Source organism: Dendrobates tinctorius, unplaced genomic scaffold (genome assembly GCF_039654945.1).
Source record: "Dendrobates tinctorius isolate UK_male_01 unplaced genomic scaffold, ASM3965494v1 ptg000116l, whole genome shotgun sequence".
NCBI lineage: Eukaryota > Metazoa > Chordata > Amphibia > Anura > Dendrobatidae > Dendrobates > Dendrobates tinctorius.
Genome location: NW_027361784.1, coordinates 25,981,763 through 26,008,783, shown reverse-complemented (window position 1 = coordinate 26,008,783; position 27,021 = coordinate 25,981,763). Strand labels below are relative to the sequence as shown.

General features: G+C 45.0%; 1 protein-coding gene across 1 annotated transcript in view; it reads right to left on the bottom strand.

The window, feature by feature from the left end:
• ANXA13 (annexin A13) overlaps positions 1-22,021 on the bottom strand; it is a 46,079-nt gene extending 24,058 nt beyond the window's left edge. Inside the window, exons 1-3 of the mRNA XM_073590284.1 lie at positions 21,930-22,021; positions 5,948-6,023; positions 688-782 (exon numbers count right to left, since the gene is read on the bottom strand). Of these exons, the coding sequence (XP_073446385.1) occupies positions 688-782; positions 5,948-6,023; positions 21,930-21,944 (186 nt within the window). The 5' untranslated portion in view covers positions 21,945-22,021. The remainder of the gene's footprint in view (positions 1-687; positions 783-5,947; positions 6,024-21,929) is intronic.
• Positions 22,022-27,021: the final 5,000 nt, after the last annotated feature.

The following is a 27,021-nucleotide window of genomic DNA, read 5'->3' as shown; positions in this document are numbered from 1 at the left end:
TGTCTAGCAAAAAAAGCCAACAAGAGATGACGTGGTCACAAAGATTGTTAATGGGAATCTGTCAGTACATTTTTTGTGTACTGGAGTAATGGTATGGCTGAATAGGTACTTGTCCCCTATTCAATATTATTATTTTTTTTTTTTTATAGATGTCCGATGTGCCAGTCATGAGAAAGTTAGTGTAGAAGCTATATATAAATTAGGCTTGAAGTGCACTGGAGGTGTGTCAGTGCATTCGGACAGCTTTTTTTCCATGTGCATTGACACGCCCCCAGTGCACTTCCAGCCTAATTTTCCTATGGCTCCTATACTAGACTTCTCATGATTAGCACGTCAGATCTCTATGAAAAAATAAAGATATAATGTTTCTTGAGTAACGAGCACCTACACGACCATAGCAATGTCGCCATATGTAAAAACGCCTTCAATGATGAATCCCAGCAATATCATAGTTACCAACACTGATGATGGTAATTTTGGGATGTTTTAGACTCACAACCACTTCTTCCCAGGACTGTGCCCGACCCCACCAGCGACCACTTATGGGTTCGGTTTGTATGAACCCTCCCCTAAGTTTTGATTCAAAAATTTTCAAAAATTTGCCTGGACTGATTCCACAGATAAATATAAACAATCCAGGTCTGCAGACGAGTATATATGTCACTGTGAGCGCACGAGGTGCAGTACCTTGCCATACATTGTCTTGTATTTCTGTTTTATTTCCTGCCGCTGATCAGAAGATCTATTTGACAGGACTTCAATAATTGCTTTTTCATCAGTTCCTGTAAAATAAGAAAAAAAGAAATAGAAGTCATTCGGTGAACGGAGGAGAATATATTCAGTAAATTGTTGGCTTGATATTATTTTTTTCTGTTTGGATCACAATGTAATCATACTTTTATAGCTAGTTAGATCAAAACTTTAGAAAAATAAATAATAATGACAAACTTGTACATGCTCTCCCCTGTTAAAGCTAAAATTACAGGTTTTCGCCACGTGCGTAAATCAGATCAACAAGAATCATTTCAGAACTTTTTCGACCTTTATTGTCACCCATAAACTGTACAAATCCATGGGGAAACAAACTGAAATCATTTTGAGGTGGAGAATAAAAACAATAAAGCTAAAATAATGTGGTTGCATAAGTGTGAACACCCTCTTATAATTGGGTATTTGTTTGTGTTCATAATTAGTCAATCACATTTACACTCATGTTACATAGTAGTCAGTACACGGCCGCCATCATCTACAGTGATTATGATTTCCCCCATATCAGGTTTAGCTGTTCTACCAGGATTTTCCTGACTTTTTCTTAGTTGCATTTTACAGCAAAAGTCGTGGTCTGTGAACAGCTTACAACACAGCAAAGGGATCTCATTGCTAAAGGTTATCAGTCAGGAGAAGGGTACAAAAAAATTCCAAGGCAGTGGCTATACCATGGTGCACTGTGAAGTCGTCATCGAGAAGTGGGTACAATTTGGCACAACAGTGATGTCACCTAGAAGTGGACGTCCCTCAAAAATTGATTAAACGACAAGAAGTAAATTAGTCCTGGAGGCTACAACAATATTAAAGGAGCTACAGGAATTTCTGGCAAGCTCTAGCTGTGTTCTGCATATGACAACAATCTCTCATAGTCTTTATATGTCTGGCCTGTGGGGTAGGGTGGCAAGATGGAAGCCTTTTCTTACAAAAAAAACATGCAAACCTAGCTATGATTGGCCAAAACCTACATCGAGTCTGTCAAACCATGTTAGAAAGCATATTATGGTCTGATGAGACCAAGGTGGAACCTTTTGGCCATGATTCCAAAGTGCATGTGTCACGGGGATACTGCAACAGAGAGGTTCAGAAGATTGTGGCATCTGGTTACACAAGCTCCTGCACTGTTAAGAACTGTTTCAACAGCCTATTAAACAGTGCCCTTTTTTCCTTGCTCTGTCACTGCAAGAGTTAATCAGTTCAGCTGATCTCCTGGACCTCTCCGTCCTGAGTTGTCTCAGCTGTTCTGTGTTGGCCACTCCCCTCTGGTATATATGGTTGTCACTGCTAATAGGGAGTTGCCAGTGATAGTTCTACTTCCTGGTTTGGTGTTGACGGAGAAGTTCAGTGTTTGGAGTTGGCGGTTGCAGAGTTTATCAGGAGATTGCTGCATGGGGTTGGTTTGTGTGTTTATCATTTTCATCTCCTATTTGGTTTGTGCCTCCTATTCCTCATGTTTCCAGCTCTGTTGTTTTATGAGTGTATTTGTATGATTGTAGTTTTCTTTTATCTCTGTTGGTTAACCCCTGTTTGTCTAGCTAGTTTTTTCCAATACACATCAGCCTCACACCTCCCTGGATGGAGCAAGAAACATATAAGGGTTAAGATAGGAGCATAGCAAGGTAAGAGACCCCTGCATCTCCACCATCTGGGGTAATTGGGAGAGGTTAGTCTAGTGTTTCCACAGTGCACTGTCACTATGTGACAGTATGTTTGACAAAAAGCCAATACTGCACATCACCAAAAGAGCACAATACCCACAGTGAAGCATGGTGGAGGCATATTTATGTATTGGGACTGTTTTTTGCCAGCTGGAGCTGGGACTTTAGTCAATGTGGAGAGAATTTTGAACAGTTCCAAATATCACTCAATTTTGCAACACGACCATCAGGTCTCTTAAAAAATTGAAGGTGAAGAGGAATTTTGCCTTTCAGTGCAACAACAATCCTAATCAAAACTCCAAATCAATAGAAGAATGGCTTCACTAGAAGAAGATCACAGTTGTGGAATGGCCCAGACATGAATCCAATAGAAAATCTGTGGGTGACCTGAAGAGGGTGCTAATTTTGATGGTCTTTATGAAAGAAGTGTGGCTGATGGTATGTATGCAGAGCATCTTAGAGATACCCCCCCAAAGAATCTAGTAAGCCACACCCAGCGCCGGCGTTAGCGGCAGGCAGACCAGGCAGCTGCCTAGGGCGCCCACTGCCCCAGGAGCCCTGAGCCACTGGTGTGCTGCTTATAGCAGCACATCACGCAGCTGCTATGGGTCTCATGAGTCATGGGGGCTCGCCTGCCACCAGCGCCTGCTCCCCCCACACCACATTCAACTATACTGGCTCCGGTACAGTTCAAAGCAATGATGGAGGTCAGAGCGTCAGATAATGCTCCCTCTCCCATCATTCTCCTCAGCCTCTGACACTGCAGGTGCGCGATGACGTCACTTCATCGCGCACCCACTGTGTGCCGGGAAGTGCAGCTGCTGAGACCGGAGCAGAGCCAGAAGCAGCGCGGGGCACGAGGAGAGGTGAGGATTGTGCGTTTTTTTTTTTTAAATATATGAGTGCATGAGAACTGGACTGTGGGGACATTTTCGAAGGGGGGGGCTACATTATATTCTATGAGGGAGGATTGCATCATACTCTTTGATGGGGCTACATTAATGTATATTCTATGGGGGGCCGTATTATATTCTATGAGGAAGGATTGCATCATACTCTGATGGGGCTCCATTATATTCTATGGGGAGGTGGGCTGTATTATATTCTATGGGGGCTACATTATATTCTATGGGGAGATGGGCTGTATAATATTTTACGGGGGGCTACATTAGAGTCTATGGGGTTTGTATTATATTTATTATATTCTTTGAGGGGTGATTGCTTCATACTTTGAGGGGAATACATTATACTATGAGGCTACATTGTATTCTAGGGGGATTGCATTATATTCTATGGGGGCTAGATTATATTGTATGAGGGATTTCATTATACTCTGAGGGGGCTACATTATGTTCTATGAGGGGTTGCATTATACTATATGAGGAAGGTTACATTGTATTCTATGGAGGGGCTACATTATACTATATAAGGAGGCTGCATTATATTCCATGGGGGCTGCATTATACTCTATGGGGGGCTACCATATATTTTATGGAGGGGCTGCATTATATATTCTATGGGGCTTACATTATATTGTATGGCGGGGCTGCATTATACTCTGAGGGGGCTTCATTATATTCTGTGGAGTGGCTGAATTATACTCTGTGGGGTGGCTGCATTATACTCCATGTGGGCTGCACTATACTGTATAGAGGACTATGAGGAATACATTATACTATATGAAGAACTATGGGGTGCATTATACTATGGAAAGTGAATTGTACTACATGGGAGACTATGGCGGTGCATTATACTATATGGAGCACTGTGAGGAGTGTATTATACTATATAGAGGACTAAGCAGTGTATTTTAATATATGGAGGAATATGAGGAGTTTATTTTAATATATGATGGACTATAGGGAGTGTATTATACTATATGGAGGACTATGGGGAGTGTATTATACTATATGGAGGACTATAGAGAGTGTATCATACTATATGGAGGACTATAGAGAGTGTATCATACTATATGGAGGACTATGGGGAGTGTATTATACTATATGGAGGACTATAGAGAGTGTATCATACTATATGGAGGACTATAGAGAGTGTATCATACTATATGGAGGACTATAGAGAGTGTATCATACTATATGAAGGACTATGGGGAGTGTATTATGCTATATGGAGGGCTATGAGGAGTGTATTATAATAATAATATAATAAATTTTATTTTTATAGTGCCGACATATTCCGCAGCACTTTACATTTCAGGCTATATGCACACGTATGCAGAAAATTTCTGCATAAAAACAGGACTCCTTCCCAGAAAACGCGTGTTGTTTTCTGCGATTTTTGCACGTTTTTGCCGCGCATCCCCAGACACATAGAAAATACCCAGAAATGCGGAATTTTCCGCGAAATTAATGAGCATGCTGCGTTTTTTACCGCGAAGCGTTTTTTTCGCGGAACAAAAACGCATCAATATGCATAAAAAGTGCAAAATGCATTAAAATGAATGGGAAGCTTCTTTTATGCATTGTTTAATCGGATTTTTGGTAAATCCGTGAAAAAAATCGCGAAAAAACCCGCTGTGTGTGAACACAGCCTTATGCTATATGGAGGACTATAGGGAGTGTATTATACTATATGGAGGACTATGGGGAGTGTATTAGACTATATGGAGGGCTATGAGGAGTGTATTAGACTATATGGAAGACTATAGGGAGTGTATTATTCTATAGGGAGGATTATGGGGAGTGTATTATACTATATGGAGGACTATGGGGAGTGTATTATACTATATGGAGGGCTATGAGGTGTGTATTATACTATATGGAAGACTATAGGGAGTGTATTATTCTATAGGGAGGATTATGGGGAGTGTATTATACTATATGGAGGACTATGGGGAGTGTATTATACTATATGGAGGGCTATGAGGAGTGTATTATACTATATGGAAGACTATAGGGAGTGTATTATTCTATATGGAGGATTATGGGGAGTGTATTATACTATATGGAGGACTATGGAGCACATAATATATGGAGGACTATGGGGTGTAAACAGTAGATGTGCTGCTGATAACATGATACTGTATGGTGATCTGTTAGTGATCCTTTAGTGATCGTTCTATCCCCATCATTCTTTCTCAGATGGTGTAAAGAGGCCGGGAAACAAGCGTCGAACAACTTCAATATTGTCGATCGCACTCATTTAGCGGCCTGAACTCAGCGCATGTAAATACACCCAAAATGCTTCTGTGTGATGTGCAATATGTTAGCATTTGGGGCCCCATTTTAAACTTTTGCCTAGGGCCCCACTTTGCCTAAAACCGGCCCTGGCCATACCCCCTTAGTAAAGACTGTAAAAAAAAATTAGTAATGAATTAAAAAGTCCCATATCTCAGGAACCGTCTGGCGGATTTAAAAAACAAAAATAACAGAATACTCAGGGAGTAGCAGGAATAAAATAACTCTGGACGCTTTGACTTGCTGACAGGTCCTCTTTAAATTACACCTCCATGTACACCCTGGATCACTTGGGTCGGTGGAGCGGTTTATATAGTGGACACCCACCCATTCCTTTACAAGCTTTTTGCAGCTTCTTGCAATCTCGCTCTGCATTAAAATCATGATGGTGCTTGATGGTTGGCTGAAAAGAAAAAGAAAAATTGATTAGTAAAGAGTATTTGACAATGGATTATTGGTCTTATTGGGTGATTAGGCGCTAAATATGGCGGGAGATTGTAGCATCTGAACTGGAAATATACATTTCATTGCTGTGTGTATCAAGGATATTGATTGCGTTACTTTTTTGTAGGGGAAGTTTAGACAAAATGTGTTTTGTTTTTTTTTTGCGGATGCTGAAAATCTGTGAAATGTACAATATAATCCGTGTGGATGTTCATGCTACAAATTTTGAAAACTATTGCCAAAATCTCACCCTAAATTTCACAATTTGCAATGTGAAGGGCAAAATTATCAAAAAATTCTGTATGTCAAATGTGCATTTCCCAGCAGTTTAGTTGCAGATTTTGGAATCTGGAGGAGTGTCGATTCATGGAAAGAGCCTCAGTGCATTTCATTACTCCCCACCCTGCTCTGCCTACTGATGGGCATACAGTTAAAGGGGTTTCCCACCTTTGAGGGGAATTTTTTCTAACTGAATTCATGTATCTAAGGCTAAAAATCATTTTGCAATTGGGTTTCATTAAAAATGTTCCCAAAGTTTGCTTTTCGCTTTTTGCCTTTTTATTGTAGGATGAAGAATGAGTTAACTGAGGATCCATCAGTGAGCTCATTCGGATTGAATGACAGGGTAGTGGATTATCTCCGCCCTAAAAAGAGGATTGGTCATTGGAATTTAAAAGATGGGATCATCGGTGGGGGTGAGACTCAGGCGGTCCCCCTGCACATTGGGAATAGGGGCCTTTCCAGTCCTGCTGGCTCCACAGTGGAAATGTCACGGACAGCTCCATTATCTCGGGATATTTGCACAACGCATAGCTTAACATAATGTTTGCTGACTGATCGCCTCCACTGCCTAATCTCATGCAAACAACAGTAATAAAGCGACGTCTGCTTCATGCGGCTGGCAGATGATTTCCTCATAAATTATCTGTTCCCTAGAAATGCGTAGCATTAATCAATAACTGCTATTACCTTTCCTGCAGGGAGGGAACCCTTTATCTGTTGTATATCCTTCACAAGTATAATGGCCCTTAATAACTATGGATTATAGAAGACATACCCCTTTCTAGTTATTTCAAGTAACTTTAAAGGGTTATTCCCATCTTCATAGATAGAATATAATTGCAGCACACATAGTATATATGTGGAGGAGAGAAAGAAGAATTTTTTCTTCCTCAATTTAAATGGAACCCTCGAAAAACAGCAGTGATGATGTTGAGGCCTTCACATATACTAATATTAGGACTGATATGGGCAAACTGCAAACTAGATACAGAGCACATAGAAGACCAAGCAGTCAAATAGTCCCATAAAACTCCACTTTTATTAAATATGTTCTATAAAATAATGGACAACAAGGTACATGGAGTAATGGGGAAGAAATGCGTACACCCAATGGCACACAGATACCGGAGTTGAGGAAGGAGCTTAGCGCTCCGAAACGCGCGTCGGGGTGGGCCAGCTCCCCTCTGCTTCTACAGCACAAAGGTAACACGTCATGTTGAATTGCCCTCGGGCAGTCTGCCTGTCATTTATGACACAAGCACTTGCTCTATGATTGTGACAATGTTGTTGTACCTGCATATTAGTCTATATTGGCCCCAAAGGGGTATATGCTGTAGTATGCTGGGTGGGTTACAAGTTCGGTATCTCTGTGCCATTGGGTGTACGCATTTCTTCCCCCGTTACTCCTTGCACCTTGTTGTCCATTATTTTATAGAACATATTTAATAAAAGTGAAGTTTTATGGGACCATTTGACTGCTTTGTCTTCTATGTGCTATCCATCTTCATAGATGGATAGAGCATGTTAAAAGAAGCACTTTTGCAATTTACTGTTTATTAAAATTTGCATCCGTTCTTGAGATATTAACACTTTTGTTTACAGCTTGTTGTCTAGGAGACCGACCACCGCTGCTGTCTAACTTGTAAGCTCTGCACCGAAGAAAGCCAGAATTAAGGGTTAACAAACAGTGCTCTCCAACCTTCCTGGCCAGCTTTAAAACAGATAGACAAGAGCTAGTGAGCACTAAACACAAGTTCTACAGTTTGGCAGCGGTGGTCGGTCTCCAAGGCAGCGCGCAGTAAACAAAAGAAAAGTGTTAATATCTGTGGAATGACAGAAAATTTTAATAAGCAGTAAATTGCAAAATTGCTCGTATTTACAAACACTATCTGATAATACCCATTTAATTTCTGCTCTGATTATTCAGTATAGCATTAAGTGTTGCCTTGGAGCATTTGGTCTTGTGTCATTGCCTTTGTGACATATGTTATATATTTATATTTCACCATGCCAGCTCATGTGAAAAATAATGTACAAATAAAGGATTAAATATTACAGTTTTCATATAGGGAGACATTTAGTGGCCAATCTGGCTACTCTGCAGACTACTCCATGCTAAATATGTCTATGCGATTTACTGTTTTATTCAATAAAGATTATGTTAAAAAAAACTGTGTTTATTGTAATTGTTTTTGTATTTTTTTCATTAACTTTTTTTTTACTGAAAATACCGTATATCCATATATACCAGTATATTGTGCCTGCAAAGAAAAATACTACACAGTTGATTAGACTAAAAAAAATCTTTTCATGGCTAGAAATGCAGTCTGTGGCTCACTGTTAGTGTTACTGCCTCTCATACTGCTTTCGCTTTCTGTTAGTGTTACTGCCTCTCATACTGCTATTGCTCACTGTTAGTGTTACTGCTTCTCACTGCTTTTGCTCACTGTTAGTGTTACTGCCTTTCCTTTTGCTCACTGTTAGGGTTACTGCCTGTCATACTTCTTTTGTTCACTGTTAGCATTACTGCCTCTCATACTGCTTTTGCTCACTGTTAGTGTTACTGCCTCTCATACTGCTTTTGCTCAGTTAGTGTTACTGGCTCTCCTACTGCTTTTACTCACTGTTAGTGTTACTGCCTCTCCTGATGCTTTTTCTCACTGTTAGCTTTACTGCCTCTCATACTGCTTTTGCTCACTGTTAGTGTTACTGTCGCTCGCTGCTTTTGCTCACTGTTAGTGTTACTGCCTCTGATACTGCTTTTGCTCACTGTTAGCGTTACTGCCTCTCATGCTGCTTTTGCTCACAGTAAGCGTTATTGCCTCTCATGCTGCTTTTGCTCACTGTTAGCGTTACTGCTTCTCATGCTGCTTTTGCTCACTCTTAGCGTTACTGCCTCTCATACTGCTTTTGCTCACTGTTAGGGTGTGTGCAGACGCTGCTGAATCCGCTGCGGATTAATCCGCACGGATTTTGCAAAAACCGCAGGTCAAAAGACCTGCGGATTATCTGCGGTTTTGCCTGCGGTTTGGTCCTGCGGATTCACCATCTCCACAATGGTGGAGATAGGAACCCGCTGCGGATTCCGCAGAAAGAATTGACATGTCAATTCTTTCTGCGGTTTCAAAACCGCAGGAAATCCGCGCGGATTTTTCTGCACCGTCTACACTGCGGTTTTTGTTTACCATTCATTTGAATGGTACTGTACACCGCAGCTAAAACTGCTGCGGGTCCGCAGCGGCCAAAACCGCTGCGGAACCGCAGCGGAATCCGCAGCGTGTGCACATACCCTTAGCGTTACTGCCTCTCATACTGCTTTTGCTCACTGTTAGCGTTACTGCCTCATGCTGCTTTTGCTCACTGTTAGCGTTACTGCCTCTCATACTGCTTTTGCTCACTGTTACTGTCTCTGATACTGCTTTTGTTTACTGTTACTGATTCTCATACTGCTTTTGCTCACTGATAGCGTTACTGCCTCTCATACTGCTTTTGCTCACTGTTACTGTCTCTGATACTGCTTTTGTTTACTGTTACTGATTCTCATACTGCTTTTGCTCACTGATAGCGTTACTGCCTCTCATACTGCTTTTGCTCACTGTTACTGTCTCTGATACTGCTTTTGTTTACTGTTACTGATTCTCATACTGCTTTTGCTCACTGTTAGTGTTACTGCCTCTCATACAGCTTTTGCTCACTGTTAGCATTACTGCCTTTCATACTTATTTTACTGACATTAAAACCAAGCAGAAAAATAATAATAATAAAAATATTTTTAAAAAGTTACAATTACCATAATTAAGTCTATAGAGGCATCAACCTCCTTAACTTCAGACCTCTCCAACTAAAATACAATACAAGTCGGTCACTCTCTTTCACCCACCTGCTTTCCCTTTCTCTGCTTCTTCTCACTGCTGGTGACATATCACCCAATCCTGCCCCTCTCCCGCCTCATACCTCCCACTAATCCTCACCCTTATCTTTCTTACTCTAAAGGGGGTTTTACACTAAGCGATATCGCTAGCAATATCGCTAAAACGTCACTGGTTTTGTGACGTTATAGCGATATTGCTAGCGATATCGCTATGTGTGATACTTACCAGCGACCGGCTCCCCCGCTGTCCATCGCTGATCGCGCGAGAATGTCCGGCTCCATTTCTCGTCGGGCGCTTCCTGCTGAGACTTCCTGCTGTGACGACGAGCGACGCGTGGAGGCGGGCGGGAGGACGTCAGGATCGCTGTGTGTGAATGGTAAGTATCGTGCGCTGCGTCGCTGCTGTATCGCTGTGAGATCTTTCTGTATGAAAGCTCACTAGCGATCATTTAGCGATGCACCAGCGATCCTGACCGGGTGGGATCGCTGGTCGGATCGCTGGTGCATCGCTAAATGTAAAAGGGCCTTAAGAGAAACTACCGCAATCCCTCACACTTAAAACCTGTGCCACTGACCCCCACCCTCCCGCACCCTCTCTCTGGAGCACTTTGGAATGCCTGCTCTGTCTGCAACAAGCTCCATGTGATCCACAACCTCTTTACCTCCCACAACCTTTCCTTCCTGGCCCTCACTGAGACCTGGCTGACACCCCCTGACACGGCCTCCCCGGCCGCCCTGAGTTATGGCGGCCTCCACTTTACCCATACTCCTTGCCCTGGCAACAGACATGGTGGAGGAGTGGGTTTCCTCCTTTCTAAAAACTGCTCCTTCAACCCTATCCAACCCCCACCCTCCCTTATCCTTCCTTTCGAGGTTCACTCTGTCCGTATCTACTCTCCCTCTAATCTCCAAATGGCTGTTATATACCGACCACCGGGCTCAACCACTACCTTCATCGACCAGTTTTCCACCTGGTTCCTCCACTTTCTCTCTGCTGACATCCCCACCATCATCATGGGGGACTTCAACATCCCCATTGACACCCACTAGCCAGCAGCCTCCAAAATCCTGTCTCGTACCTCATCCTTTGGACTTACTCAGTGGTCCTCCTCAGCCACCCACACAGATGGATACATTAGACCTCATCTTCACCCGCCTCTGTTCCCTATCTAATCTCACAAACTCTCCATTCCCCCTATCTGACCACCATCTACTCACCTTCTCATCCTTGTCCTGCTCACCTGCCCCCCATGTCCAGCCACTAGCAAATCCTCGCAGAAACCTCGCACACCTAGACATTCAGACTCTCAGACTTTCTTCTACCTCTGTCCTCCATATCTTCACTCCACAACACGGACAGTGACACCGCTTTCTACAACACCACCCTCACATCAGCCATAGACTCAGTCGCCCCTTTCATGCATGGCAAAGTGCGACAAACCAATAGGCAACCCTGGCACAACAACCTCACCAAAAAACTTCGACAAGCATCCAGGGTCGAGGAGCGGCGTTGGAAGAAAACACGCCTGCCAGACGACTTCACTGCTTTCAAGCAAGCTACACTTGCCTTTAAATCAGCCCTCACCTCTGCTAAACAGACCTATTCTACAAACCTTGTATCTTCATTATCCCACAACCCAAAACAACTGTTCAGCACATTTAACTCTCGCCCACCACTGCCACCTCCAACTCCCCTCATCTCTGCTGGAGGACTTTGCCACCTACTTCAAAAACAAGATTGACCAAACAAGGCAAATCTTTACAGTTCCACCACCCCAACCACTCCACATACCAGACCTCTGCCCTTCCCTAATAACCACCCTCTCCCACATCACTGAAGGAGAGCTTACTCACCTCCTTTCCAAATCACGCCTCACCACCTGTGCACTTGACCCCATCCCTTCCCACCTGTTCCCCCAACCTCACTAACATGATCATTCTAGCCCTAACCTATCTCTTCAACCTATCCCTAACTTCTGGTACCTTCCCCTCTGTCTTTAAACATGCCACCATATCACCCATCCTCAAAAAATCAAACCTTGACCCAACTGTTATGCCCAGCTATCGCCCCATATCACTGCTCCCGTTTGCTTCCAAACTCCTTGAACAGCATGTCCATGCTCAACTTTCCTCTAACCTCTCATCTAACTCTCTCCTTAACAACCTCCAATCTGGCTTCCGCCCCCACCACTCTACCGAAACTGCCCTGACCAAAATTACTAATGACTTACTCACAGCCAAAGCTAACAGACAGTTCTCCATCCTCCTCCTTCTTGACCTGTCCTCTGCCTTTGACACTGTCGACCACTGTCTACTGCTACAGATTCTTTTTTCCCTTGGCATCAAAGACCTCACCCTATCCTGGATCGCCTCATACCTTTCTGACCGCACATTCAGCGTTTCCCACTCCCACACTACCTCCTCATCCCGCCCTTTCTCCGTTGGAGTCCCCCAAGGCTCTGTCCTGGGGCTCCTACTTTTTTCCATCTTTACACTTGGCCTAGGACAACTCATAAAGTCCCATGGCTTCCAGTACCACCTGTGTGCAGACGACACTCAGATCTACCTCTCTGGCCCAGATGTCACCACTCTGATGTCCAGAATCCCGGTGTCACGGGGCAGTTGGGACAAAGCAGGAGACGTGGAACCTGGGCCCCTGAACTGCCCCTCAGGCTAAGGAGGTGTCCTGACTTTCCTTAACTTGGGGGTACACTTGAAGGTAGTGAGGCCCAAGTCCCCGACCTGTCCCTAACTCCTGTTTAGCCCTGAGCTAAACCACCAACCCCATCCCCAGGAGGTGAGACAGGGAATAAAGTGTACTGCACAACACCCAAAGGAAAAAGGGAAAAACACCAAAACACATATCTTGCTCTGCTGCAGTCATCAGGCAGCAGAGTGAATCACCGGATAAAATTTTCGCAGTGGCTCAACACCTAAGAGCCAGCTGCCACCTTCACAATCTAACTCTGCTGCGGACACCGGGCAGTCAGAGTTCACACCAGTTTCAGCAGTGGCTCACTTCACTTCACTGTGGTTTGCATCCAAAAAGAAAATGCTGCTATTACCAACACCTGCTCATAGACCATGTGACCCTATATAGGAAAAGGGAATGGTCAAATGATCAGGGGCCAAAAGCTGCTATAACCCCAGTGACCACCGGGGGCAAAAGGCAAACTAAAGAAAGTATCAGATGTAATGACACTTGTGGCCACCGGGTGCAAAAACCCATATCAAGCCCCCAGAAGCCTGAAAATAAAGGTTTTCATGAGGGAACCCAGACTCTGACACGGATCCAAGAATTGGACCGTGACACCCGGAGTGTCTATCAGCCATATCCTCCTTTTTCACCTGTCGCTTCCTAAAACTCAATGTAGACAAAACTGAACTCATTATCTATCCTCCATCTCACGTATCTTCCCTACTCGATCTATCTATTATGGTAAACGGCATCACGCTCTCTCCCGCACCTGAAATCCACTGTCTTGGAGTAACTCTCGACTCTGCCCCGTCCTTCAAACCACACGTCTAATCTCTTGCCACCTCCTGTCGCCTCCAACTCAAAAATGTTTCCAGAATCCGTCCTTTCCTCAACCCTCAATCTACTAAAACTCTTGTACATGCCCTCATCATCTCCCGCCTTGACTACTGCAACACTCTCCTCTGTGGCCTCCCTGCTAACTTTCTTGCACCACTCCAGTCTGTCCTCAATTCTGCTGCCCGATTAATCCACCTGTCTCCTCGCTACTCCCCTGTCTCTCCCCTCTGCAAATCCCTCCACTGGCTCCCAATTCACCAACGCATCCAGTTCAAACTACTAACACTGACCTACAAAGCCATCCACAACCTGTCCCCTCCCTATATATCTGAACTAATCTTCCCTCATGTACTCTTTGATCCTCCCAAGACCTCCTACTCTCCTCCACACTTATTCGTTCCTCACACAACCGACTCCAAGATTTCTCCCGAATATCCCCCATCCTCTGGAATGCCATGCCTCAACACGTCCGATTATCCACCACCCTCGGATCCTTCAAACGGAACCTGAAAACCCATCTTTTCAGGAAAGCTCACAGACTGCAATAACCATTCTGCCGCCTCACCACTGCCCGAGCGGTGCACCCCCGACCTTCTGTCTCTTCCCCACTATCCCATAGAATGTAAGTCCGCAAGGACAGGGTCCTCTCCCCTCTGTACCAGTCTGTCGTTGTAAATTTGGTTACTGTTAACGATATCTATAACCCCCCTTCTCATGTACCGCACCATGGAATTAATGGCGCTATATAAATAATAACAACCCAGCATTTTTCCAATCTTTATATAGCGCTAACATATTACGCAGCCCTTTACCGTTTGCACACATTATCATCACTGTCCCCAATGGGGCTCTCAATCCAAATTCCCTATCAGTATTTCTTTGGAATGAAACCAGAGTAGCCGGAGGAAACCCACGCAAACACAGGGAGATATACAAACTCCTTGCAGATGTTGTCCTTGGTGGGATTCAAACCCAGGACTACAGTGCTGCAAGGCTGCAGTGCTAACCACTGAGCCACCGTACTGCCCTAACCACTGAGCCACCGTGCTGCCCTAACCACTGAGCCACCGTGCTGCCCTAACCACTGAGCCACCGTGCTGCCCTAACCACTGAGCCACCGTGCTGCCCGTGTTTTCCCTCACAATGAAAATAAGAACACTTAGAGGTTTGATTTTTTTTCCACATACAAGAAAAAAGGACCGATTATTCTGATCAGAGCGTGGTACAAGTGTCGCTCGTTATTTTTGAACATGGAGAAATAAAAAAAACCCTCCACTTTCTCCAATGTGTCAGTCCATGCAAACTGGTCAGCACTCGGACGTTATCCTAGTGCGATCCGATTTTTTCATAGCCCCATTGACATGCATTGCTAATTTTGATCTGATCCTTGGATCAAAATCGGACTTGTTTCGGAATTGTCCCGTAAACTATCACAGATGCGAGCGCTATCCATGAGAAACACAGATAGCCCTTGTACGTGAAAATTGGACGCCTGAATCAGCCCTTCCTGCTATTCCTTGAAAGAGACACATTTATTACACTTTTTTATCACATAAATTTAATTTTTATTTATTTTTGGTCCTTTTATATTGCACTTTCTTTCCTTTCTTTTTTTTTTATGACCGGATGAGCTGTTTGAGATCCTTATAAAAGCCCGCGGCCCGCCTGTTCACATCTGCTCCCTCCTTGATCAAAGTTTGGACTTATCTAGTTGCCGATAAGTGAAGCCATAAATGTGATGGTCGCTCTAATTAATAATTAAAAGGCGTATAGGAGTAGTCATTGTGTGCGCCGGACTTTTCCACCCCATGTCACAAGTGAATGAATGCATCGATCAGACACAGAAAACACAATGGGCAGGATTGTGCCCACAGGATTACAGACTTTATCACTAATCCAGCTGCTTTGTATCAATCAATATGTATTTCCCCAATGAAAATCATTCACTGAAACCCACGAAAAGGGACACTTTTACCCGTTTTATAGGCCTTTAACCCCTTAACGACTGGAGGTATTTTCGTTTTTGTGCTTTCGTTTTTTGCTCCCCTTCTTCCCAGAGCCATAACTTTATTTTTTGATCAATATGGCCATGTGAGGGCTTTTTTTTTGCGGGACGAGTTGTATTTTTGAACAGCATCATTAGTTTTAAGATATCGTGTACTAGAAAATGGGGTTAAAAAATCCAAGTGCCGTGAAATTGCAAAAAAAAAGTGCAATTCCATAGTTGTTTTTTTTTTTGCAGCCCCGCCATACAATATAATGTAACCCCCCATAGAATATAATGCAGCCCCTCCATAGAATATATGTTAGCCCCACACAGAATATAATGCAGCCCCTTGTATAGTATAATGTAGCCCTCCTCATATAGTATAATGCAGCCTCCCATAGAATATATTGTAGCCCCTTCATATAGTATAATTTTATCCCTCTCATAGAGTATAATGCAATGACCCCCATAGAATATAATAAATATAATACAGCCCCCATAGAATATAATACAGCCCACCTCGCCACAGAATATAATGTAGCCCCCCAAAGAATATAATACAGCCCACCTCCCCATAGAATATAATGTAGCCCCCCATAGAATATAATACAGTCCACCCCCCATGCTGCTGGTTGATTGGGCGGCCAGGGCCTCTGGGCGGGCGCTGCAGGGTTAAGAAACCTGCAGGGTGTGCGCCCGCGGCCTAGGGCGCCTGCGCGTGACAACCACGCGCCAGGAGGGCGGGAGCAAGGAGGAGGCGGGCACAGCGCGGCGAGATGTGGGCAGGTGAGTACAGACGCATGCGCAGTAATGATTTTTGGCTTTGCCTGCAGTTGGGCAAAGCATACTGCGCGTGCGCGAAGCAAGATTGCTTTGCGCACGCGCGAACTATGGAGTTGAACTTCTCTAATACCAGCAAAGATCGCTGACGGGGGCCACGGATGGGGTGGAGAAAGAAGAAGAAACCCCGCCCATCGGACCAGACACAGGCCATTTACATAGGCCTCCAACTTCCGGTGACAGATTCCCTTTAAGAGGTTTGTGTTTTCTGTGCGTTCCTGGTCTTGTATTCTGATCTTTGCTGCTTGACCTTGGATTTGCCCTGACCATCCATTTGCCTAGCCCTTTTGTCGTGATCTGCTACCTTCTTGGAATTCAGACCTCAGAGTGTTACCTGACTACGCGCTTGTCTCACCCCTCTGTCTATGATGTAGTCTCTTTGCTTTTGACCTCGGACCTCTTGACTACCCAGCCTCACAGGCACTATTCTATGACTACATCATCATAGGACTATATGGTAACCAATTGATAGCCCTATATAGTTAGTTCCCAAATAATAGCACTTTACTGTGACTAAAAGATACAGCTATACAGTGCCAATAAAAGGACTTGTGTGCAACGTCCATAGACGATGCTATGACCTCAGGCGTGATACATCCAATGTATGTCCATGACTTACTGCCTAACCAAGAATATACCCGGGCAAAAAGCAGCTTTGCTTGTATTTCCCCAGTCCTCCCAACTACACCTCTGCCCCAGCTACTTTGCCCCAATCTGCGTCAATTTTATTACTGCAAATATCTAATTGTAAAAAAACAATCCCGCTAAGTCTAAGGATGTAATAATCGCTCCATTACTGGCCGAATGTATTCGCATCCGTTCCCATCTGATAAATACTTATGTGTTTTCCGTGACTGTCGCCTTGGGCAGATGTTGGGAAATTCCAATGACGTGACTTTTAACAGCGGAATTTATTATGGTAAAAGCCAGAAATAAATCCATACACCAGGCTTCGGGGTGTATTACTGAAATGCTACTGACAACCATTGCCCACGACTTATTGAGTACAATTTTACCAAAATTGGGGCAGAGGAAAGTGAAGCACACTGACGTCACTATAGGGACTTCACCCCACACCCAGAATGATAATTATAAGAGAAAAGGTAGAGAAGTACAATGTCCTTATCGGGGTTGTCCCAGAATTGACAATTACCACCAATCTCTAGGGTTGGTGATAAGTGTCTGATCGTTGGCAGCCTATCCAATGGGCAGACATATGCCACCGCTCTAGTCAAGGTCTATGGGACAGACAGAGATGGCCGAGTGCTGGACTCGGAGACCTCCGTGAGCCTCATCGTCTTAGAATGGAGGGGAAGGCTGCAGTCTCAATCAATGCCCCCTACTATGGTGGTCACACTCTTATCACCTGTGGATAAGTGACAAATGGTCATTTTGGAAAACAAAGATCAGTCTCTATTCATATTGGTGAATTGTGAGCTATTACAGGAGTCAGCCTTATAGAGGGGTGGTCTCATAGTCTATATTAAGGAGCGCACCGCTCCCCTGATTCCCGGTTTCCGGCTTGTCAGGGAGGGGATGCGCTCCTGAAGATTGACAGTTCAGACCAGCGGTATGCATGCACCTCTATTGCGTACTGTGTGCTTTCCAAAGCTGCCAGCAGAGAGCGTAGAGGGATGGAGGCTGGGAGGATCAGAGCTGGATGGAGGCTGGCAGGATCAGAGCTGGATGGAGGCTGTGGGGATGGAGGCTAGCCGGATCAGAACTGGATGGAGGCTGGAGATATGGAGGCAGGGAGGATCAGAGCTGGATGGAGGCTGTGGGGATGGAGGCTAGCCGGATCAGAACTGGATGGAGGCTGGAGATATGGAGGCAGGGAGGATCAGAGCTGGATGGAGGCTGGAGAGATGGAGGCTAGGAGCATCAGAGCTGGATGGAGGCTGGAGAGATGGAGGCTAGGAGCATCAGAGCTGGATGGAGGCTGGGGGGATGGAGGCTGGCTGGATCAGAGCTGGATGAAGGCTGGAGAGATGGAGGCTGGGGGGATCAGAGTTGGATGGAGGCTGAGGGATGGAGGCTAGCCGGATCAGAACTGGATGGAGGCTGGAGATATGGAGGCAGGGAGGATCAGAGCTGGATGGAGGCTGGAGAGATGGAGGCTAGGAGCATCAGAGCTGGATGGAGGCTGGGGGGATGGAGGCTGGCTGGATCAGAGCTGGATGAAGGCTGGAGAGATGGAGGCTGGGGGGATGGAGGCTGGCTGGATCAGAGCTGGATGAAGGCTGGAGAGATGGAGGCTGGGAGGATCAGAGTTGGATGGAGGCTGGGGGATGGAGGCTGGCCAGATCAAAGCTGGATGGAGGCTGAAGAGATGGAGGCTGGGGGGGATGGAGGCTGGACGGATCAGAACTGGATGGAGGCTGGAGTTATGGAGGCTGGTCGGATCAGAGCTGGATGGAGGCTGGGAGGATTAGTGCTGGATGGAGGCTGGAGGGATGGAGGCTGGCCAGATCATAACTGGATCAGAGCTGAGGCAGGAATGGGTGGATCCATTCCATCCATTGTTTCTAGTGATACTGAGTACTATGCAGCAATGCGTCTATAGTGCTACAAATACTGTGTATATATATATATATATATATATATATATATATAATCTCTATGTGTCATTAGAGCTGTTGGCAGCCGTCGGCCCTCGGTGCTCAGTATCGGCAGAGGTGAATCTAATGATTGAGGGAGATGACCTCTTTGCTCTCTGCTCTGGAGTGATTTCCCTTCTTGCCATAGCTTTCCCTCATTTGTAGGGTTACTCTACGTTTATTCCCTCTGATGAGATTTGTCTCTAGTCAATTATTGCAATAAAATATTAGCCCACTCAGTGATACTCGGTGCCGAGAATATAAAATGGATTCACACTTGTATTACATACATCATTCTGGTTTATCCATGAAAAAGCGACTTCTACCCTCAGTTTTTTATGTTCCGGGTAAAATTTATCTGGACAGCATCTGCAAGGACTTTGTATGTTCTCCCCATGTTTGCGTGGATTTCCTCCGGGCACTCCGGTTTACTCCCACATTCCAAAGACATACTGATAGGGAATTTAGATTGTGAGTCCCATTGGGGACAGTGATGATAATGTGTGCAAACTGTAAAGCGCTGCGGAATATGTTAACGCTATATAAAAATAAACATTATTATTATGGAAATGTACTGATACAATTATGCAGTAATTCCGCTGCTGACTCACGAGTTGCGTTATTTCAGCCGTGTATATCCCATGCCCCCCATGCACATTTGATCAATCACCAGTCTTGGCCATCTTTCCCATACACAGTAGCGCTTGTTTGGCCAAGCGCTCCATGGCACACTTTGAGAAAGCTGCCAACAGACATCTCTGCTTTTCTCCTGGAGAACAAAGCGATCCGCAGTCTGAAATCGGTCATACCCAATTGACATCTCTCCCCACCCTTCGACAGCTGGCACCCCCATAAGTGACCCTTTGATAATGGCGGGTGCGGCTGACATTGGTCTAATGGGCTTTACACCGAGAATATGCTTTCTACTGCAACCTCCTACTCTCTGGCCTCCCCTCCAGCACTCTGGCTCCTCTCCAGTCCATCCTACACTCTGCTGCCCAACTAATCCACCTGTCTCCCCGCTATTCCCCAGCCTCCCCCCTATGCCAGGCACTTCACTGGCTTCCTATTGCCCAGAGGCTCCAATTCAAAACCCTAACCATGACATACAAAGCCATCCACAACCTGTCTCCTCCATACATCTGTGACATGGTCTCCCGTTACCTACCCGCATGCAACCTTCGATCATCTCAAGATCTCCTTCTCTACTCCCCCCTTATCTCTTCTTCCCACAACTGAATACAAGACTTCTCCCGTGCTTCCCCCATACTCTGGAACTCTCTGCCACAACACATCAGACTCTCACCATCAACGGAAACCTTCAAGAAGAACCTGAAGACCCACCTATTCCGACAAGCCTACAGCCTACAATGATCCTTGATCTACTGAACCACCGCCCGACCTGCTCTACCCTCTCCTACTGTATCCTCACCCATCCCTGTAGACTGTGAGCCCTCGCGGGCAGGGTCCCCTCTCCTTATGTACTTGTGTGTCCCTTGTCTTACACATGTTTATTATACTTGTCTATATTTCCCCTTTTCACATGTAAAGCGCCATGAAATAAATGGCGCTATATAAATGTATAATAATAATAATAAGCCGGCCAGGAACTAGTCAGATGCTGTCGCCCAACCCACCTCCCAAAACTGGCAGATCTTTCCACTTACAGACACTTAGGAAGAGACCTGTCAGTCTAGGAGACCTGAACATAGGGAGAAGCCACCAGGAACCGCAGCCAAGATAGTAAAGGATGGTTTTCCTGAAATACAACAGCATACATGGCTACGTTTGCACAGTCAGGGTCTGATTCAAGCTGCCCGTGGTTCAGACACCATCAAATTCCCATTAATAATTCATTTATTTTCTCATCCTAAATAAAGACTCATGCAGACATCTTGGTCCAATCACGGACCACAATGCACTGGATGGCTGCAGGTCTCCAGATTTCCAGATCCTTCATGTATTTCTATGAGGCTGTCACACTCGGGAGACCCGCCGGCCAACCTGTGCATTTTGGTCCATGAGGAATGAGATCCATGGACGTGTCCATGAGCCCTTAGGCCGATTTCACAAGCCAATTTTTTTCTCATACATGAAAAACAATCCAAGTCTATTTTAGCGCGCTACATCCATTCTTTTTTTCAGTCCTTCAGTCACTTTTTACAATCCTGGTTGTATTTCTTAGCCTCTCTCCTACCCACTAAACAGTATAATACGAATAACATCCATGTGCTTTACGCTTTTTTGTTCCAGGGGACCATCGACTTGCATTGGCGAAATTCATCCGCAACAACTGATCAAAATGGAACGTGTCTTCAACTTCAAGGACAATCCGCAAAACCCCCCCAATAAAAGCGGACATATGAAAAGACATTAATTGTAACCGATCTATGATCTAGCTGTAAAAATAACAGAGAGCACAAGAAAAAAAACTGGTGTCAAGGACACGGAGGACAGAAAGTAAAAAAACAGCACAAATATTCTTAGATTGGGTTTCACAAAAATGCAAAAAATATATAAATTTACATAAAATATTAACATTGAAAATGCATAAAGTAATATTAGTGAATGATATTAATATATTGTGCGTATGTAGCAGAGCTGAATCTCAGTTTCTGGATAATATAGCAGGGCTACCTGCAGTCCTATGTAAAACTCAAAACTATTTTGAACCATTTTTGATTTTAAATCAATGTCGAACAAGTCCAGCTCTGCTACATCGCAATACCGTGTCAGGCATAGAGAAAGCTTACATGGAAGTTGCCCATGGTCCTGTTTGTTGTTCTGCAGGAGGAGATTGCTGATAATGAGTCTGCTGGGAATTGCCAGAGTCCAGTTTTATGAGATGAGCCAGATTAATGAATAACTCCCTCCATTATCTAATAGGTTACTTTACAGAGTTTTGGTGAGGGCAGAAATAATCTCGGTGAGTAAAGTTTAGAGCCGCCCATCACAATCCAAGCCAAAATAGGTGAGAATATGGGGAAAGGAGTAAATGGAGGAATGGAGTAGCCGTAAATAGCTGTCATTTATTATCCCGAAGGTAAACTCCAGGGGAAACCTATGAAATATTGTAAGTGCTTATTAGGCTGGGTGCACACGCTGCGGATTGATTTTGGAAAATCCACAGGTCAGAAGACCCGCGGTTTATCTGCGGATTAGCCTGCGGTTTTGCCCTGCAGTTTATCACCTCTAAAATGGTGGAGATAGGAAACCGCTGCGGAATCCGCAGAAAGAATTGACATGTCAATTCTTTCTGCGGTTTAGAAACCGCAGCAAATCCGCGCGGAAAAATCCGCATCGTCTGCACTGCGGTTTTTGATTTCCATGGGTTATAATGGTACTGTACACCGTAAACTGCTGTGGATCCGCAGCAGAATCTGCAGCGTGTACACACACCCTTACGGAGATTTTTCTTCAACCTGTTAGGATGCGGCCAAGTTTATCTCCTTAAAGAGGACATGTCACCAGGTAAAAAGTGGTCAGTTTTTGCTCTTTAATTCCACTGTTACAGTTTTTTTTTTCTAAAGTCCACCATACGGTTCCAGAGATACAGTGGGGAAAAAAGTATTTAGTCAGCCACCAATTGTGCAAGTTCTCCCACTTAAAAAGATGAGAGAGGCCTGTAATTGACATCGTAGGTAGACCACAACTATGAGAGACAAAATGAGAAAACAAATCCAGAAAATCACCTTGTCTGATTTGCCAAGATTTATTTTTCAAATTATGGTGGGAAAAAAAGTATTTGATCACCTAAAAACATGCAAGATTTCTGGCTCTCACAGACCTGTAACTTCTCCTTTAAGAGGCTCCTCTGTCCTCCACTCATTGCCTGTAGTAATGGTGCCTGTTTGAACTTGTTATCAGTATAAAAGACACCTGTCCACAACCTTAAACAGTCACACTACAAACTCCACTATGGTGAAGACAAAAGAGCTGTCGAAGGACACCAGAAGGATGGGCATTCTCTCTCCCATCTGACTCCCAGGGTTATATATACGACTTTCCTGACCATGTCTACCTGGCTGAGTCAACACTACATCAGCTTCAGCAGGGAGACCGGCCGGCGGAGTATGGCTCCAAGTTTTAGAGGTGGTCCACTTACACTAAGTGGAATAACCCCGTGCTTTGTAGCCAGTTCTGTCAAGGGCTATCAGTAAGGGTGAAGGATGCCTTAGTCCTGTATGAGACTCCAGTTTCCCTTGAGTCGGCCATATCTCTGGCTATCCAGGTGGATCACTGTCTTTGCCAGAGACATAAAGAGACACCCCAATGTATGAGAGGTCCGGGGCCAAGAGAAACCTGGTCTGAGTCATCTAAGGAACCCATGCAGTTGGGTGGGGTGAAATGTTCAGGAATCAAACTGTAGTTTGGCGTAATTCTTACTTTAGGAAAAAGGGCCATTTTGTGGGTGCATGCCCTTCCTTCCTCAGTGTAACCAGCTGCCAGAAAACTAAGGAGCCCAGGTTGTGGGGAGGTTAGCAACCTGGGTATACATATCTCCTCCGTAGGTAAGACACAATTTTTTCTACCTGCTGAAATCCAGCTGGGCAAAAATAAGGTTGTTATTTCTGCCTTCCTTGACAGCGGGGTTTAATTTGATCGACGCTAGGTTAGTCAAGGTCTGTGGCTTCAAACCACATACACTGTCCAGACCAATACCAATAGTAGCCATCTATTCCGCACCACTGAGAATGGGGTATTTTACTCAAGTCGTCCAAGGGTTACATCTACAGGTAGGGGCCATGCACTCAGGAGGTATTAACTGTTATGTGCTAGAGGGTCTGTCCTCTCCAGTGGTTCTTGGACTTCCTTGGTTCACTCTGCAGATCCCTGTGGTAGATTGGCAGACTTGGATGGTGGTAAAGTGGAGTGAGTATTGTCAAGGACACTGCTTGAACACCCGGATTGCAAGGGTGGTAACCAGTCTGTGCCCTAATACCTGTCACTTTGGTGATGTGTTTTCAGAGCATGGGTGCCAAGAACTTCCTCCCCATCACCCTTATGACTGCGTCATTAATCTTGTCCCTGGGGTCAAGCTGCCAAAGAGCAGACTATATAATATCTCTGCTCTAGAGAGCGGACCGTGAAGGACTATATTGAGGTAAGTATGACAAAGGGTCATATCACACCATTCTCACCCCCCATTGCTGTGGAGTTTTTATTTGTAAAGAAGAAAGACTTTTCTTTTTGCGAACTCAATCAGATCACAGTCCGGGATGCATATCGGCTCCCTCTCATCCCGGACCTCTTTCATCAGATTGTAGGAGCAAAATGGCTTTCTAAACTGGATCTCAAGGGGGGGGTATAATCTCATTCGTATTAAAGAGGAGGATGAGTGGCAAACATCTTTCAATACGCTTGAGAGACGGGACACTATGAGAACCTTGTGATGTCATTTGGGTTGATTAATGCTCCCGCTGTCTTTCAGTTCTTTGTAAATGACATATTTGGTATCTGGTAGATAGATTTGTTGTAATCTATCTTGATGACATATTAAATTATTCACTTGACCTTTAGTCACATCAGGTACATGTCAGGCAGGTCTTACAGATACTCAGAGACAATAAATTATTTGTCAAACCAGAGAAATGCATGTTCTCGGTTAAGGAGATCCCTTTTATAGGATATGTTTTATCGTCCATTGGTTTTCTCATGGATCTTGCGAAAATCAGGGTGGTACTGGATTTGGATCATCCTGAGGATTTGAAGGCGTTACAAAGGTTTTAGGGTTTCGACAACTACTATCGTAAGTTCATCAAAAACTTTTCGGTATTGGCCAAACCTCTGACGGATATGACCAGGAAAGGGACAGAGTTTTCCAAATGGTCCTCTCCAGCCAGGGAGGCATTTGGTACTTTGAAGGAGTGTTTTGCATCTGCTCCGATTCTTATACAGCCATATGTCACTTGGCCATTCATTGTAGAAGTTGGCGCGCCTGAAGTGGGGGGCTGGGTTGTAATGTCGCAGGGTGCATCTCCTGGTAAATGGGTGTCTATGTGCATATTTTTCTAAAAAAACTTGTCACCTGTGGAGATAAATTATGACATTTGTAACAGGGAACTCTTGGCAATCAAGTAAACCTTTGAAGAGTGACGTCATTTCCTAGATTGGGCAGTTCGTCCGGTTATGGTAATCATAAGAATCTGGTATATCTCGAGTCTGCAAAATGTCTAATGCCTAGACAGGCAAGATGGGCATTGTTCTTCACCAGGTTTAACTTTTTTGTTACATATAGGCTGGGGAATAAGAACATTAAGACAAATGCCTTATCTCGTTGTTTTCTTTCCTGGGAGTGGAGATAATTGTGAACTGGTTCCTAAATCACAAAAAGGGGTGGTTATTGCGTCTATATGCTCCAATCTTGAGAAAGAGGTTGTTGAAGCTCAGGGAGAAGCCCCTTGTGGTTTTCCATTAGGTAAACTGCTTGTACCTGTGAATCGCCGTCTGAGTGTCATGTCGGACGCTGTTCACACCACAGCATCCGGCAGGCAGAGGTAGTTCCACCTCCAGCCACTATAGCCTCAGTGGCGCCGGCCTGATCTTCAGGCTCTCGGGGGTTAATCCTGCTGGAGACCAGGTTGGAAGGTTAGTCACGCCCACGGTCTTTAAATAGTCATGCTGGCCTATGGGCGTTGCCGATTATAGCTTGTGTTTCATACCAAGTGGTTCCGGTCTGGAGTGGAGGTGTTCAAGAGAGAGAGATTCATATCTGGTGTCGTATGATCCGTCGTTATCCTTTCTCCTTCCCATATTTGTGTTTAGTTGTGCCCTGTTCACATTACTGTATATTCCTGTGTGTGTGCGGCGCAGTGCAGTTTAAGTTCTCCCTGTCTGTCATTATTTGTGTGGGAGCTTTGGTGGTGTGTCTCCTCACTGGGTGGAGGGTGGAGGGTTAAGTGCAGGGCTGAGCAGGAGATAAGGAAAGGTCGGAGGCTCAGGCATTTGCACCTTCAGCAAAAACCCTGGGTTGAGGGTCAGACAGGGTTTCCCCTAGTAAAGGGACACCACAGGGGCCCCGGGTATTTCAGCCTTAGTTGAACTAAGCCCCCGTGACATTATAATCGGCCCACATTTTTTCAGGAGTCCATGGATCCATTAGATTCCATAACCCGCCAGTTGGCGGCGCTGTCCATACAGGTCTCCGAGTTGAATGGGGCAGTTCAGCAGCAGGGCCTGGTAGTAGCAAAGGTGCAAACGGCATCTGCAGGTATTGGTGCAGAGCCGAAGTTTCCGCTGCCAGAACGATTTTCAGGCGATCGCAGCAAATTTGTCGTATTTCGGGAGGCCTGCAAATTATACTTCCGCATGCGGCCAATATCCTCAGGTAATGAGGCCCAGCGAGTAGGGCTGGTGTTGTCATTACTGAGTGGTGACCCCCAAGCATGGGCATTTTCCTTACCACCTGACTCTGCTACATTTCATTCGGTCGATAATGTTTTTTCTGCCCTCGGGCTCATTTACGATGACCCTGACCGACTGGCTCTAGCGGAATCTAAAATCCGCGCCCTCCGCCAGGGGGAGCGCTTGGCAGAAGACTATTGTTCGGAATTTCGCCGCTGGGCTGTAGACACACAGTGGAATGACCCAGCACTGCGGAGCCAGTTTATTCATGGGGTATCAGGGAGGGTGAAACAAGCCCTCCTGATGTATGAGACTCCGGCATCATTGGAGTCTGCCATGAGTTTGGTGATACGTATTGATCGCCGTTTTCGTCAGGGGGCACAGGAGACGCTACCTCTGGGGGAAAGCAGAGGTGCAAGTGTGGTTGAAGTAGATGAGTCCCCTGAACCTATGCAGATTGCTGGCGTGGCACAGGTTCAGCCTCGCGCTCCGGGAGTCCGG